At 38.9% G+C, this 15,832-nt stretch overlaps 1 protein-coding gene across 6 annotated transcripts in view; it reads right to left on the reverse strand.

Annotated features, from left to right (window-relative positions):
* DMXL1 (Dmx like 1) overlaps positions 1-15,832 on the reverse strand; it is a 71,640-nt gene that overhangs the window by 46,188 nt on the left and 9,620 nt on the right. For all 6 annotated transcript variants that reach the window (XR_014516807.1, XR_014516808.1, XM_083464364.1 and 3 more), the window contains exons 4-14: positions 15,029-15,107; positions 13,914-14,040; positions 13,053-13,119; positions 7,545-7,720; positions 5,974-6,163; positions 5,640-5,805; positions 4,657-4,869; positions 3,396-3,640; positions 2,640-3,306; positions 2,381-2,502; positions 1,725-1,814 (exon numbers count right to left, since the gene is read on the reverse strand). Coding sequence is in view for 4 of the 6 variants with exons in the window: in XM_083464364.1 (XP_083320490.1) it covers positions 1,725-1,814; positions 2,381-2,502; positions 2,640-3,306; positions 3,396-3,640; positions 4,657-4,869; positions 5,640-5,805; positions 5,974-6,163; positions 7,545-7,720; positions 13,053-13,119; positions 13,914-14,040; positions 15,029-15,107 (2,142 nt within the window). In the remaining 2 variants the exon portion in view is untranslated. The remainder of the gene's footprint in view (positions 1-1,724; positions 1,815-2,380; positions 2,503-2,639; positions 3,307-3,395; positions 3,641-4,656; positions 4,870-5,639; positions 5,806-5,973; positions 6,164-7,544; positions 7,721-13,052; positions 13,120-13,913; positions 14,041-15,028; positions 15,108-15,832) is intronic.

The following is a 15,832-nucleotide window of genomic DNA, read 5'->3' on the forward strand; positions in this document are numbered from 1 at the left end:
TCTTTGTGGCCCAACCCCATAGAATAAAAACAGGAATGGCTATACTGCTCCACCTCCACCGGTGTAATACTGCCTCCCTAACCTCCTAGATGATGAGCTGTTGAAGCCATCAAAGAAAATTGGCACAGACTTAGTTCCTTCCACAGTCTGGAGTCACAAAGCAAGATGACCCAGGGGTCTCAAACTGACTCAGCGCTGTGCTGCCAATAGTGTGAGAGGGTGACTCATAATAGGCTTCCCTCAGCATCACTGCCACCTGCTCCTCTTCAATGTGTTTCATCTTCTTTGCAACTATACCTCATCCAACCACTGATTAAATGAAGTCTGTATTCCCTTAAGTTTTACCTCTTATGGTTGTTTTAACTGTGTGTCTTTTAGTTCTTATCTGTTTTAATTATCAGTTTTTATCCATCCATTATCCATGTTTAATCTCGTATTCTATTCACATGTTTTATCCTATGCCTGTTTCTTTGTTCTTATTTGCTTTAACAATTATCTGTCTAAATGCTAACTGCTATTTTATTTATATGTTTTTCTTATGCTGGTCTGTGACTGTAATAAAGTTCATTCCTTCATTCCTTCATTCATTAGAGAAAACTTCCAAAAACCTAACTTATTCACCAATTCATTTTTCTGGATCAATGCATATTCATCCCAAAGAGGGAAGTATCACACAGTGTGAGGAATTCATTGGTTTGCATGTTATTTGGCACGACAATGGCAACTGATGCAGAGATGAGATGAACTGAACTTAAGGTTAGGAAAAACTAAGATTTGGGTATTTGTCACCTATGTTCTCATCTGGTCAAACAAAGTGATGGGAAGTCCTGGCCAAAGCGATGTGTTCTGCTTTGTGTATAAAGGATGTAGAAATGTTTGCTTGGGCACGGACAAGCCATCTCCTTGCTGTGGTGTCCATTCTACTTTCTGTAGTGGCTGGGGGATGTGGCAGGCTGATTTGCTGTAACTCCACCCCTTTCTTTTAATAAAATCTGAGGCAATTTTACAAGAGGTGGCAACTGGTGAGTAGTATCCCCTGACTCTGGGCAGAGAAGGGTGAGGTAGTACTGTTCTACCTACGCTAGTAGACTCATACCCAGTTAGAGAGAGCAAAGAGATTCCAGTTTTCCCCAGACCAGCTGCCAATGTTTGGGAAACTCACTGCAACCCTGGCAGGATACTGTGGTTCCCTTTCTTCACTTCCCTGCTGAACTGAGCTGAGGGGGCCAAGGCTGTGAAGCAGTGTGCTTAAAGCTAGTTTGGTGGTGGGGAGGAAGGTTAGTCCTTCTCACAACATAAATAAAAATACAATCTTTGCAAAGCTTGTCTGCATTCCTCAGCCAAGACCCTGTTCTTACAGTGCCAGACAGGGCCCTTCTCCTTCCCCAGGATGGGATCATAATGATTAGACCCTGCCTGGCCCTGTTGGGATGAGCTAACCCTGAAGGTCTTGGAATGCCCTATAGGATAAGGTTATCAGATTTTTTTCAATGAATCCGGGGACACTTTTCAACTTAAATGGATTTTGTATGGGGACTGATTTGTAAATCCGGCGACTGTCCCTGGGAAACGGGGACGTCTGGTAACCTTACTCTAGGAACCACAGGAGAAAACAGAGTATTTTGCTCATTTTTTCAGGAGGCATATTACTTCTAGAAAACAGGTATTTCTTTTGAATAAAACAAAACAATGATGTTTCCACCCACAAAATGCAAGCACCTTACCAGCTCTGTAATGGAATTCAACTCTACAATGCATCCTGGTCTAGCTGTGGATTGTTGACTTATGATGTTAAAAACTTCACCAACGTATTTCTGTAAAGTTATAAAGGTCAGTAGTTACAATTTTTGAGGTTACATCCAGTCGTATCTCATAAACCATTGTCTGAATCTTAATGTAATGTAATCACTTGGGACTTTATGAGAAGGTATTTCTGCTTTACTTAAAAAAGAGTGAGAATTTTTATTTTTGTCAATTCCTTAAGGCAAAACAAGTTTTGTTCTGATAAATCTGGGTCAGGGATGGGGAACCTGTGGTTCGCTATGTATTTTGTGATTACAACTCCCATCATCCCAGGTCACTGCTCATTCCAGGTGGGATTGATTAGAACTGGATTCCAGAAACATTTAAGGGGACACAGATTTCCCCATGCCTGATCTAAGCAAAGCTCAAAAACATAAAAATCTCCATATAATTGCAGGAGCCAAGATAAATCAAGCCTGAAAAGTATTAGTCATACTTTTTTAAACTACAGGGCAAGCTAGACTTGATGCATGTGGCAGGAGTTTAATCCTCCCCCTGTGATCTTTCTGTTAGATTATGTGATTATGTTAGATTTCTGTTAATTATGTAATTAACAAGCCTATTGGCCTTTACTTACAGAAATTCCTGGATTTGATAGCTCACAGAGAAGTTTTTTGGCATCTATTATAGCTTGATACAGTCTCAAATATTGTCCATCACTTGCAACAAAGCAAGCACTTGGTGAATTACAGTATGCACCTAAAGGCAATTATGAACAGTCTGGTTTAGATAAAAAAGATCAATGAGTACCGATACATTTACACACAGTTTTATTCAGATATCATTATGAGTTGTTGCTATGTTCCTTATTTTATTTATTTATAGGAAGGACTTACCTAGGCAATAACTGGGTATAAGGGTAGGCAGCCATGCCACATTTGAAAAGGCAGAGACATGAAGAGAATTAATTCTTGCAAGCTCAGAAACTCCACCAGAAAAAGATAACGGCCCAACTGGATCAACTCTCCAAAGGATAAGTTCACTGTAAACAGCAGTGAGATCCTGTGATGTGCTTGCTGTGCCTTCATCATGAAGTCTCGATGGTGAGACGTCACACGACTCTTTTATGCTGTCAACAGCCGGTGTCCTTATTGCATTATGATGAGAGGTTGTAAGTAGCAATGGAAGTACTGAATGACAAGCCAAGTCATTAAGATGGAAGCGATGACCACAATATCTTGATTTGTGGGAAATACTGAGTACAACTGAAAAGGCAGATTCCTCTGCAAAGCTGACCAGCCATTGGTTTAGAGACCCATCTGCATGTTTGGAAATCATCATAACATTTGGGGTGAAGATGCTTAATTTTAAGCTGTTGGTTGATTTACTATGGCCCGAAGAGATTAACATAGAGCACGAACGCCCAAGGCTAGATGGTTTCTGTTTGCCTTGTTGAAGAGCAAGATCCACATTCTTTGTACAAGCGTACATCACTACACTTTTGCAGAGCGAATTTGCATCACCAGTAGGGAAGGCCACAGGAATCCTCGAAACAAACGACACCTAAAAACAGAAATGGTACGGAGAAGCATTGGAATCAAGTGGAACACCTCAAAACTATTTAAAATTTTTATTCAGAAGAGCCACAGTACCTGTACTTGGCGAAACATGCCTGGCTGGTACTCATCTAGCCAATCTACATGCCATACTAACAGTGACCCATCCATAGGATGAATACTAAACAACATGTCTGCATTTTTATTCCATTCAGACAGCTGTACTTCAATCTCATGATCAACAATAGAAGATGACAAGGGGATATAGCTTGAATTTGGAGCTGGTTTTTCACCAGCAAGTTCTTGATTTCCTTTTTGATCTTCTCTATTGCCATCGGTTTCTGTTGAGAGAAAAAAGTGTCGCTGTCAAGAGATCCGCACACTGAAACCATCCTCATAGTTACAGGCAATTTGACGTTTTACAGCATTTTCTAGAACTCAAAAAGTTCTAGCAGGTTGAAACAGACATCTCCTATACCCATACATTGACCTAGCACACATGTTACTTTAGACCACAGCTAAGTTTGACTGTGGTTTAAGGTGAAGGGCAGCTGCCTCTTCATGCCACCCTTCGCTCTTGCCATGATACTGGGAGTTAAATCAAAGTTACATTCAAACCAAGACTTGGAGCTGACTCTCTCCAATCAACCCACAAGCTGTAACCAAGCCTTGTTCTTGACTTACACCTCAAGACTTTGTCTGGCAAAGACAAGCCACAAGTCCAGGTTCAGATGTAATGGTAGTGTGGCAGCAGTGGGAGAAGGGAGAGTAAATTTGCTGATATTTTTCCTTGTGCACCCGCATGCTGGACAGTCACCTTTAAACCATCTTTAAATTTAACTTTTTTCAAGTGACGTGAATGAGACCACTTTGCCAAATATCCATGTTCAATATCTCTCCATCAATAATTTTCTATGGCTGCCAATAATTTACTATGACTATTTTAAAAAATATTTCATATTTGGTTTATCTAACAAAGCAATGTTCACGTGAGGGATATTCCTTGTTCTGTGGGTAATTAATGTCTGATTTAAAATGCTTTAAATGAAATATTCAAAATCTAGAGGTCATGGCTTCATGATTAAGAGTTACACAGACAACGAACTCTCTCGTGCACTTAGGGAAAGAATCCAAAATTTTGCAAGTGGGCTTTCACACATACAATAGGACTCCTCCTTCCTCTCCTCCCCCTGCAACCCTCTGTGTGTTCTCAAAATCTGTTGGAGAAGATTCCAATCTTCTGGAGCACATTTTAAAGGTGCCTGTTAAGACATACAAACTAAATATGAAATTAGTGTATTATAGGCATTACATTGTTTCCAAAAAGAGTCAAACAAACCAATAGTAGTCACTTTACCTTCATCAGATTTTATCTCTGTCTGATTAGACTCTTCAGTGCTGACCTCTGAAGAAATATGCTCAAAACTCTTTTTTAGTTGCTGTAGAAAGACTTCCATTGATAGGGTAAAATGCAATTCTTTATTATTCAGCCAGTGTACAACAAAAGGCCCACTCTTTTCTTCATTTTCATTAAGACTCAGAGACATGATGGAAGGGAGCAAAGGAATGTCTACAAGCAAAAGACTAAACTTACTTTCTATTCAAGATGTACCATAACTTTTAAATTATTTCCTTTTTAGTGAGTAAAACTTAACTGCATTAGAAGATGGACATTAACACACACATGCAAAAATCACAGGGCAGTTAATCCTACATTTCTTTAATAAAGCACACCCAGAGATATACATAGACTCCACTCCCCTCTGCCCACAAAAAAAGACAATACAAATATGACTACTTGAAAGTAGGTTATTAACATCTCAAGGATTCATGTCCGAAATTCAAAGAGCTTTTTAAAGTACACCTGAAGATTTTGGGCATGCCCATTGGGATTTCTGATTTTCTTTTATTTCAGCAGCAGAAACTAAATGTTATCTGACACAAGGAAGAAGGGCATGTCCAATGGACAAAGACCAGTCTGGTTTTCTTGTCTTTGGCTGCAAGGTGCCAATATAACCCAACCATGGCATGTGTGATTCACTTCCAAAGAAACTAAACAGATTATATGGCATAGTTTCATTTGAGCATTCGAGGTTTTTGCTATTGTTATAAAATTTATATACCACCCTTCATGCAAAGAATCTCAGGGCCCTGTTCCAGTTAACATAAATTATCTTCTGTTAATCATCTTCAGCAGCAGTCAAAGCCTCGAACTGAAGCCATGCTAAGCTTTATATCATCATTATTCACAGTCAGACAGTATGTCTATTTTACTTTTGCAGGAGAATTTTAAAATGAACTATACCCACGTATAAAGCAAAAACTGGCATTCATAATCACCTGTAGCTGGGTTGATGCTGGCAGCAATGTGGAAGTGGCAAAGTGCATTTGATTGCAGCGGAGTGTTTCGATGAACTTCGTGAGCGTCTTGCTGATGCGGCAAGTATCCAGTATGTGCAAGTGCTATTGACCTCCTTCTTCCTCGTCGAAAGGGCTTTAGATTTAACTGTTGAGAAAATGACATGTTATACAAAAGGAGAAAAGGAATCTAGCAGCAGCAATATAGCTCAGATTGCTGTTTCTCAACAGTCAGCAAGTTACTTTGGTTGTTACTTTAAATACAAAACTATAATATCTGGGAGGCTTACTCAAAGTCAGGTAATTATCTTCTTACCTCTAAAGCATTTTTCATGCTTTCTTTACTAGAAGCATTCCTCTTAAAGTTATTAGTTGACTTCACAGGTTCAGGCAAATGGTTGTATCCACCTCCATATAACAGACTGTCATTTGGCAACAAAGTCTCTGCCCAGAGACGGCATATATTATCTTTGCAGCATGTCAACAGCACATTACATACGGCACCACTAGGACAGGAAAAAAAGTTTTTTTTAATTCTGCAAGGGTTTCTGAATTTTATACTGTGCTGCTACCTATAGCAAGTCATTTTTTTCTGCTTTGAAGTCAATACTACACATGAATACTTGGAAATAACTTTTTTAAAAAAATGTAAGACATGTTCCTATTTTCTTACCACCCTTCTACTGCAGCAGTATGATACAAGTTAGGGCAACTCAAGCCACAGTGGACTTGGATATATTAGGTTCCTGCTTTGTTTCCCTATAGCCAAGGATATTCGGATGCTATTTGTGCAACACTGGTGAGGACACAAACTCCTAACGTCATATGTACAGTGGTACCTAGGTTTTCAAACATAATCCATTCCGGAAGACCGTTTGAGTTCCGAAACATTAAAAAACCAAGACTCAATAGCCGACAGCTAGGTCTTCAGATCTTGCACTAAGCAGAAGCCACGTAGCACATTCGACTTCCGAGGCTTATTTGAAAACCAAAGCATTTAGTTCCGGGTTTTCAGTGTTTGAAAACTGAAACATTCGACTTCCAAGACGTTTGAAAACCGAGGTACCACTGTATAAGTATTTCCTACAATTAGTGTGATCGTTATTAAGTGACTCTCATTCGATGACTATGTTCCACTCACAAATCTATAAAACTAAGCAATTACTCAGTGCTGAGGCAGTGATGGAGAACGAAAATGTGGCCAGACAGCGCGCTGCTGAAATCACTTACTAACTGTATTATAGGAACTTTTATGCCCACCAGATTAAGGTATTTTTCATTTAATGTCAGAACACATGTACGGAACTGATGTCAATGTTGCCAAAGTGTCGTTCAGCAGACCTTCAGTGCGTTATGAGCGCGGGATGGTTCATGAGGCTTTGCACGGTGGCAGATATTTTACATGCTGCTTGAGGCATTTTATGGAAGCCTATTACGTGCAGTAGCAGTGGATAGCATGGTGGAGGGTGCGCCACTCACCTGACATTTCTATGCTCCCGTTGCTGCTGAATACTGGGATGTAGAAGGGGAGCAATGAGATGGTGGTAAGGTCAGTGCTGTGCAAACACACTGCCAAGAGCATCGTATTGGCTCCACCAGTTTGCACTGTACTGACCTTAACCCTCCCATTTTCTGTTCTGATCAGCAGCAGCAACTCAGCTGGAGGGAGGTCAAGTATGCAGCACAGCCCGACCTCACGGTCTACTACTGATTATATAGCTCCATTATCTTATCTGTTTTGGGAAGACTTACTTAGATTCATCTGAATGTTGACCCAACCATGGCTGATTAAATAAACACTGGCACAATTTTGAGAGCACAAGGCAAAATTTGAAAGCATTCACAATTTCTACCAATTCAAAGATGGAACAGTGAAAAAATGCTCACCGTGGCATGTAGTTACTTGTCTTTCGCCAGGAGAACCCATTAACAGACCGAGGATGAACCAAGTAAATAAATGAGAAGCCTACTTCCTGTGGGATTGCTTCTGGTGCTGTAACTGGAGGTGTGACTGCTGATTTCCAGCTATCAGTGTTATACCACACCTTTACAAGACAATCATCCTAGCAAAGAAAAAGTGATATATATTAGAACACTATTTTCCATAATTGCTACACAGAGCTAATTTTTCCGCTTTTGCTCACTCTTAAATAAGCTTTTCAATACAATTGAATAGAATTATTTTTAACAGAATTATTTAATCATGTTAAATGGAGGATGAAGTCACCTTTTCCCCATAAAAACAACTTTTAAAAATTCTTCTTAATCTGTGGTTCATAATTTCTGCCAATTATTTTTAATGAACTCCATCCCTCACCAGGGCCACTTCTTTTTGAAAAATGTAAGCAGCAGCAAAAAAAAGTCCATACTCTTTCTGCAAGAAGAGCCAAAGGAGACTCCATTTCTCTCCCGAGTTCTCTGCCCTTGTCCAATCCTGGTTTCTGTAGATGTTTGATTCCCATGACACTCATCCACCCTCTGGTTGTGAGCACAGAAACAAAAATATAAAATGCTTTGCACTAAATGCTGATCTGCCTCACCTTGCACGAACTTCTCAGCTACTGACAGATTCATAGCTGGCTTATTTTAACTGAAACTCATAACTCATTTCTATATGTGTAACTAGTATGTATGTAAACAAGGGGAAAATTTGGTATTTCAGTATGCCATGCAGTTAAGATATCTGAACCATCATCAGAGCCCAGGAAGAAAGAATCACTGAAAAATCCAGTATAATAGAAAAACGGTTACTGAAAATAATAAAGAGAAAATGGAAGGTGAATGAAGAAAGATTAGATAAATAATTATTCAAGAACAAGATAAGTAGTTGTAAAAATTACAGAATTAACAGTCTGTAAAAAAATGTAGTCTATAGTCCAAGGATGCCGAGAAGTTATGACTACATGAGATAACAATAGAAAAGCATGAGCATAAAGATATCAATGAAGCACTAGAGAGAAGCTGCTGAAGGACAAGATTTATCATGCTGTTTTGAAGGGCTGTTAAAGTCTTATTTGGAATTTAAATAAGAATGTACATTGGCATAGAAGGTGCTATTAAAATAAATTTAAGATCTGAAAAAAGAAAAATATCAATGGAAGTTTTCATAAGATTTGCTAATTACAGAGTAAAAGATGCAATTCAGATAAATGTTTGGACAGGGTATTCACTTAAAACAGACAATACAGAGGCTGATGTTTTAGCAGGTATGCATCTGAAAATATTAAGAAGAAAGCAGTAATTTTTGACCATTTGTTTAAGAGAGAGACAGATGAGGGACTACTTTTATTCTTAAGTTTTTGTTTGGAAACGAATGGATTGCACTGCAGAATATCAAAGAAGGTCAACACTTGTTAGACATAATCAATGGTTCTCTCCCACAAGCAAATAAAACCTAACCACTTAATGCTAGGCTGCTGTTATTAATCCTTTCATCTCTCTCAAGCAGAAACAGTTTGAAATTCTTGAGAAAGTAAGGGAAGGGAAGGGAGAAATGAAACATGGACAAAATAATATGAGAAAAATGTATAACTGAATAATGGATAATTTAAGATTACCGTCTGTTAACGTATGGAGATTGAATTAATGCAATAAATGCATAAACATCATTAGGCTATTGAAAAAAGCAAAAAGCTTCAATAATTCTCCTCCAGTGGAAACATAATTTAAGAAAGAGATTAAAAATATCTGGATGCCTTTACACTGAGCTCAGATAAGAGAAGAAAAGAAAAGAAAAGAAAAGAAAGGGCAGTATATTATTGCTAAAGGTTTAACCTCCATTAAGAATACAGAATGGATAAAAGACCCATCTGAACGTTGTATTTTTGGCATAGAGACAATAGTCAATAAACCTTTTATGACATTTATGTCTGTTTATTTTTTATTAGAATAGTAAGAGTTCAAGGAACAATAAATTCATAGGCCTCGGTCCAGGACACCTGAAGGAGCGTCTCCACCTCCATCGTTCTGCCTGGACACTGAGGTCCAGTGCCAAGGGCCTTCTGGCGGTTCCCTCGCTGCGAGAAGCCAAGTTACAGGGAACCAGGCAGAGGGCCTTCTCGGTAGTGGCACCCGCCCCGTGGAACGCCCTCCCACCAGATGTCAAAGAGAAAAATAACTACCAAACTTTTAGAAGACATCTGAAGGCAGCCCTGCTTAGGGAAGTTTTTATGTTTAATAGGTTTAATAGGTTATTGTATTTTAGCGTTTTATTGGAAGCCACCCAGAGTGGCTGGGGAAACCCAGCCAGATGGGCGGGGTATAAATAATAAATTATTATTTACTAATTATTATTATTATTATTATTATTATTATTATTATTATTATTATTATTATTAAATATGTTCCATGCACAGACCGTACAAACTTCAGCTCGCACAATGAGACTTTCACTTTCTCCTCCTCCCCACTGCAGCTCTCTATGTCCTCAAAATTTGCTCCAAAGGGGTTGGGAGACTCTGATTTTGGGGGTGTGAAGGGAAGTCCTCTTTCTGCACATAACTGTTAGTTCTCCTTCTGCACAAAACTGCTGCATTATGGGGAAGCCTTGCTTCTTTTCTCTTGCATTCTGGGAAGTCTTGCTTGTAGGCTTTTCTCTGCTTTTGCACACACTGTACGAACCTGCTCCAAACACCAAGACATTCTTTCCTTGCTCAGTTCATCTGAAGTTCATGAGAAACACTATGACCTGTACTTTATGCCTAGCTGACCACATCTACAGAACTTGATTGTTGTGTTCTTTCATGTTATGATCAATCATTAGTAATTGTTTTATGCTATATTAATCTTTAGTTATAGTTTAATTGGGAGGTTTCATGCCTGTCTAGTTCCAGCTCCGTTTCTCAGCCTTTAATCTATTAGTGATAAATGATCATATGTAATCCCCACCTCTCACATGTAATCCCCGCCTTGTACTTATGTTAACCAATCAGCAACAAGTTTCTTTGTGTATGTATCAACCAATCAGCCACAGGCCCACCTGTGGCAATGTTTGTAATATTCAATAAAAGAGGCTCCCAGGGTCCGCCCAGACAGACGCCTCATGTTACACCTGCCTCTTTCGTCTCCCGTGATTTTTCATTCCTACAGGGGTGCACAGGGGACTGGAGAGGAAGATGAAGTCTGCATGAGCAGAAGTCTGAGCAATGCTGGATTCTATGCATACATTCTTTGTGGGGCGGAAATTAAAAGAATAATACAGTGCATTACATAAATTTACACATGATATTTTAGACTAGAATAAGCAACATGAGTTAAGATTTATGAACACTGGTTCTAACTGGCAACTAACTATATATGATTAATCCATATTTCTGTTGTATTATACTATCCTTTCACCAACTTACTATTGTATATTTGCATTGCAAATAATTCCGATAAATGTGTTTTTAAAAGAAAATGAACAGAAACAGGCTTACTTCTATTTTCAGGGATGAAGGCATACAAAATAGCTAAGGCAATATATCTATTAGAGCAGGCATGTCCAAAGTCTGTTTTGGGGGCCTAATCCGGCCCCTGTTGCTGTATATGTACTGGGGTAAAATCCCAAAAAAAGCTGAACAACTTCAGTCCTAAGAAAAGCTCTATGTAAGAGTTGAATCCGGCCTCTTTCAAAGAAACAAGTCCTTAATTGGGTTTGGGTGTTGTACATTTAAAACACCTATTACTACTTTGTCCCCTTTCTGAAGCCTTCCTAAAAAAAGCTCAACAACTTTAGTCAGCTCTCACGCATGTTTACTTCATCAAATCTGGCCCTCTTTGAAAAAAGTTTGGGTATTAGAGCAACTACTATCAGTGTTAAAGTATTTTCTTAAATGGGCATCCAATAATAAATAGCAGCTACACATTTCCCTTAATTTTGGCACTATAGCCAAATATGTCAATTCCACAGAAAGTCATTCTGTCTGAAAAACAAGCATCACATGATTGCATCTTAGGCCTTAGGGGAAGTGTTAGTTGCTTCAAACAGATCACCATGTTATTGCAATATTATGCTTCTGTGCTGATGATTATTCATCCGAAGAGCACAAGAACTGTGAAATCCAGTAAGTTAAGAGAAAAAAACACCACACTGGATTTTAAGTTAGCTGATCTTTTGTCCAAAATTTAGTTTATAAGGGTGACTTATTATAACGAGCGGGACGCGGGTGGCGCTGTGGGTAAAAACTTAGCGCCTAGGACCTGCCGATCATATGGTTGGCGGTTCGAATCCCCGCGGCGGGGTGAGCTCCCGTCGTTCGGTCCCAGCTCCTGCCCACCTAGCAGTTCGAAAGCACCCTTAAGTGCAAGTAGATAAATAGTTACCGCTTTATAGCGGGAAGGTAAACGGCGTTTCCGTGTGCTGCGCTGGTGCCGGCTCGCCAGAGCAGCTTCGTCACGCTGGCCACGTGACCTGGAAGTGTCTCCGGACAGCACTGGCCGCCGGCCTCTTAAGTGAGATGGGCGCACAACCCTAGAGTCGGACACGACTGGCCCGTACGGGCAGGGGTACCTTTACCTTTACTATTATAACGAGCAATTTATTTTACTTATAAATTTGCATAGCACTCTTCATCTGAAGATCGCAGGGCGGCCCACAACATAAAATTGGAAATTATATTGTGTGACTTATTCTTAATATTCTTGGAGGAAACTAAATTATGGTTTGTGAAATCTGTAATTTCCTCTTCTTTCAAGCAATTTATGACACTGTTGCAGCATCACAGTTGCTCCATGGATGAGTAAAGTTTGGGAAGATAGGGGCTTTCGCAAAACCACAGACTTACATAGCCGATTAGCTATGTGGACTACAACTTTCCAATCTTTGGCTTCTTAACCACTTATGACTGTGTCTGCATGCTGAACATTCTACAAGGCATAGATAGAAGTATCACAGCTAAGCTTGCTTTGCCCTGCCTTTAAAAGCTTGGTGGTGGTCATGTTAACCCATTGGGACAAATGAGCTTCTTGCCCTGAACTTTGACTCAGGACTACTGCTTCTAGCCCAGCTAGTCCTGTCATTCCTGTTGCCTAGTCCAAGCTCTGAGGCTGTTATGATGCTATGCTTGTTGCTGAGCCTGTACCTTTAATCTCCCTGTATAAAGATCTCTTCCTTACTCTCAAATAAGAACCTCTGTCGCCATAGTCTGAGTGGAAGCCAAGATAGGTAGCACCTATAAACTGCCCTCCCCTCGTCTTTCTATAGTCACATGAGATGGAAAATGACTTAAAATGTGTGTGGAAGAATATCAACATTGTATCCCTGGTTTTATTGGTTCTTTTCATTTTACCGCTTTTTTACAAAAATGTTTTATTGTATTTTTATTGTACTCTTTGTTACTTTAATGCTATAAGCAGGAAGGCGAGGTGTGAAGTTAAAATAATAAATATATTTCAGATCCCATGAAACTGGTTTACCTTTCCTGCAGTAGCAAAAAATTCCCCATCTGGTGAAAACTTCATTAGCTGAACTTCAGAAGCAGTTCTGTGAACAGCAGAAAAGAAAAGGGGTAAAAAATGTTCATCATGATTTGATACCTCAAAAGCTTAATAAACCTGAACTTGAGTTAAATATTAGAGTTAGCAAAATCACTTATTTGAAATTCAATTATTTTTGTTTTCGTTGCCGATGATTAATTGCAAAGCTGATGATACAACTTATGTGGTTTACTTGGCTGTTCGCCTACCAAAAACAAAGTTACAACATTAACACAGGTTTTACAATTATAAAGCTTAGTAAAATCTGTTGAAACCCTCTTTCACTTCTTAGCATTTGCATTGTTTGCTTTATTTATGCTGGATCACCCTTCTTAGAGTAAAAGGGCGCTAAATACTCATATGCGCTTCCATATGTTCTATGTTGTAGAGATGAAACATCTACTACATATTTCGGAAAGTATCTCATATATAACACTTTTTAATCTGGGAAACAACATACAATGATTGGCTCACACTGAAAGCACCGAATTGCAGTATACTGTTTCTTGCATCTTTCACAGTTTACCAAATATGAAATTAGACCCGAGTTGAGGACAAAGGGAGTCAATTAGAAAAGAATAAAAATTGAAACATGGATATACATTTATTATTTGTTTTGTATCTGTATTTTTTTAAAAGTCTGTTTGTTGTGTGTGTTTGTGTTGTAATAATAAGCTAATAAAAAGCATATATAAAAATGAGATGCAGTATACTTATCATTTAAATATACTGCTTTGGAGTAATGCACCGGTCCAAGGAGGTTCAAAAACAAGTGTAAATTAGTCTTAATATATTTCTTACTTGCACTGCCAAATGATTCTCCAATTCCGAGCTTCTGTTTTTTCAGGGTTTTCATCTTCTGATGGGTTTTCATAATTGACATTGGACCAAAGTTGCAAACAACTGCAAGCCGTCAATAGACGGGAGCCTAGATTTTGAGAATGTGTACACATAAATTAGAATAAAAAATAGTAGATAAAGTCAAACTACAGACTCTGAAATAACTGTAACAAACAATATAACTATAAACCAACTATATCCTCTGAAATATACACCTGAATCTATCAAGTTTTAGGTGATCAATCTGAACTACTCATAACGAAACCACTTCATTTGCATGCATAAAGACTAGAATTGGCAACTGTCCTGTAAGATGGCAAATTGGCAAGAAGCCAACTGGCAAAAATATGCATGCCAATCCAACTATCAGAATTCCATCTTTATTAGTTGTTGCCTAGAGGAAGGGAAGAGATCGATCTAGCTTCACTTACCAGCAATGTACTTCAACAGCTTCTCTGACTACACTGACTCAGCTAGTAAAATTCCATTTTTAACTGCCAAGTGCCTTATGAACAGATGGGGTAGGCCTGTGTAAAGGATTCTCTTTAGGAGGGTAAGCATTAAGGGATGGTGGGAACTCAGCAGACACATACATGAGGAATGATAGATCAGAAGGACTTGGAAGCATGGAAGAACAATGACGGCTGCAGAGAATCTCAATATCACTCAACTCTTGCTAACTAGTCAAAGAACAGCTTTTTGGTGTCCCCCCGAAGAGTAAGGGATAGTAGGAAGAACCTCTAGATCAGAGTAGCCAGATGTTACTGGTCTCCAGCCCCAACCAGTCCCAGCCAACATAGCTAAAAGTCAAAGCCGTCCAACAACATCTGGGCACCATGTTGGCTAATTCCAAGTTAGAGACACTGAAACCTTAACTGCACAGCATCATGCATTGGGGTGAGGATGAGGCTTTGAGTTTGCTAGGAATCCTGCAACACAAGTAAGGTGAGCAATATGCATTGTCCTGGTCAATTTATTTCAAATTAAAAATACTGATAAAGTAGCATTGCCACAAGATAATTCATTGAAAGACAGGGAGAAAAGAAAGGCAAACATTTAGCTGATTTTGTATTTACCTGTTGGATCCCATGTTAAGTTATGCACTGCATCTTCCAGTAAAATTTGATCTGACTTCTGCCACTGATAATGTAATCCCTACAAACCAAACACAAATGCAATACAAATTGTTTCTAAACACTTATATTCATTGGCATAGTTGTCAAATAAAGCATAATGAATTCAGAAGACTGATCTGCCAAACTTCCTTCAGCAACTATTGGATAATATTTCCAAATAACTGAGATAGCAATGACAAGTTCTAAAAGTTCAATTCTATAAGCTGAAACTGAAACTTCATTACAATGAGCCCAACACTTACACAAGAGTTTTGTTCCAGGAGTCCGCATGCAATGGGGAAAACATTCAAAATCAGGAATCCCAGGAACCGTCCCACCCCACCCCAGTGAGGCAGAGGACTGCTCCCCAGGGGCGCTGGGAAGGTCATTGCACTCCCATGACTTTCCCAGAGGCCAGTAAGCAAGTCGGTGCATCTGAAAGAAACTGCTCTATGTTTGGAAATACCGGTACTTGAATCAAATCTACAGCACGCGAAAGAAATTGGTCTATGTCTAGAAATATTTGCACCAAATCAAGAAATAAACTGGCATGTGAAAATGCAGAAGTTGATTTCAATAGTAATTTGTTTTACTACCATTTTGATGGTTTTTTTTAAATGTTTTTTGCCTGCTCATTATAAAGTGGCAAAACCACATAGATGCTAGTTTCTTACAGTTCAGCAGCTTGTAGCTCCATTTGCAACAAAAACTTTTTTAAAAAAATTAATTTGTAATTATTGTCTGCATATACTGTACTTTCAATAT

Source organism: Podarcis liolepis (assembly GCF_965112155.1).
Source record: "Podarcis liolepis genome assembly, chromosome: 11".
Taxonomy (NCBI): domain Eukaryota; kingdom Metazoa; phylum Chordata; class Lepidosauria; order Squamata; family Lacertidae; genus Podarcis; species Podarcis liolepis.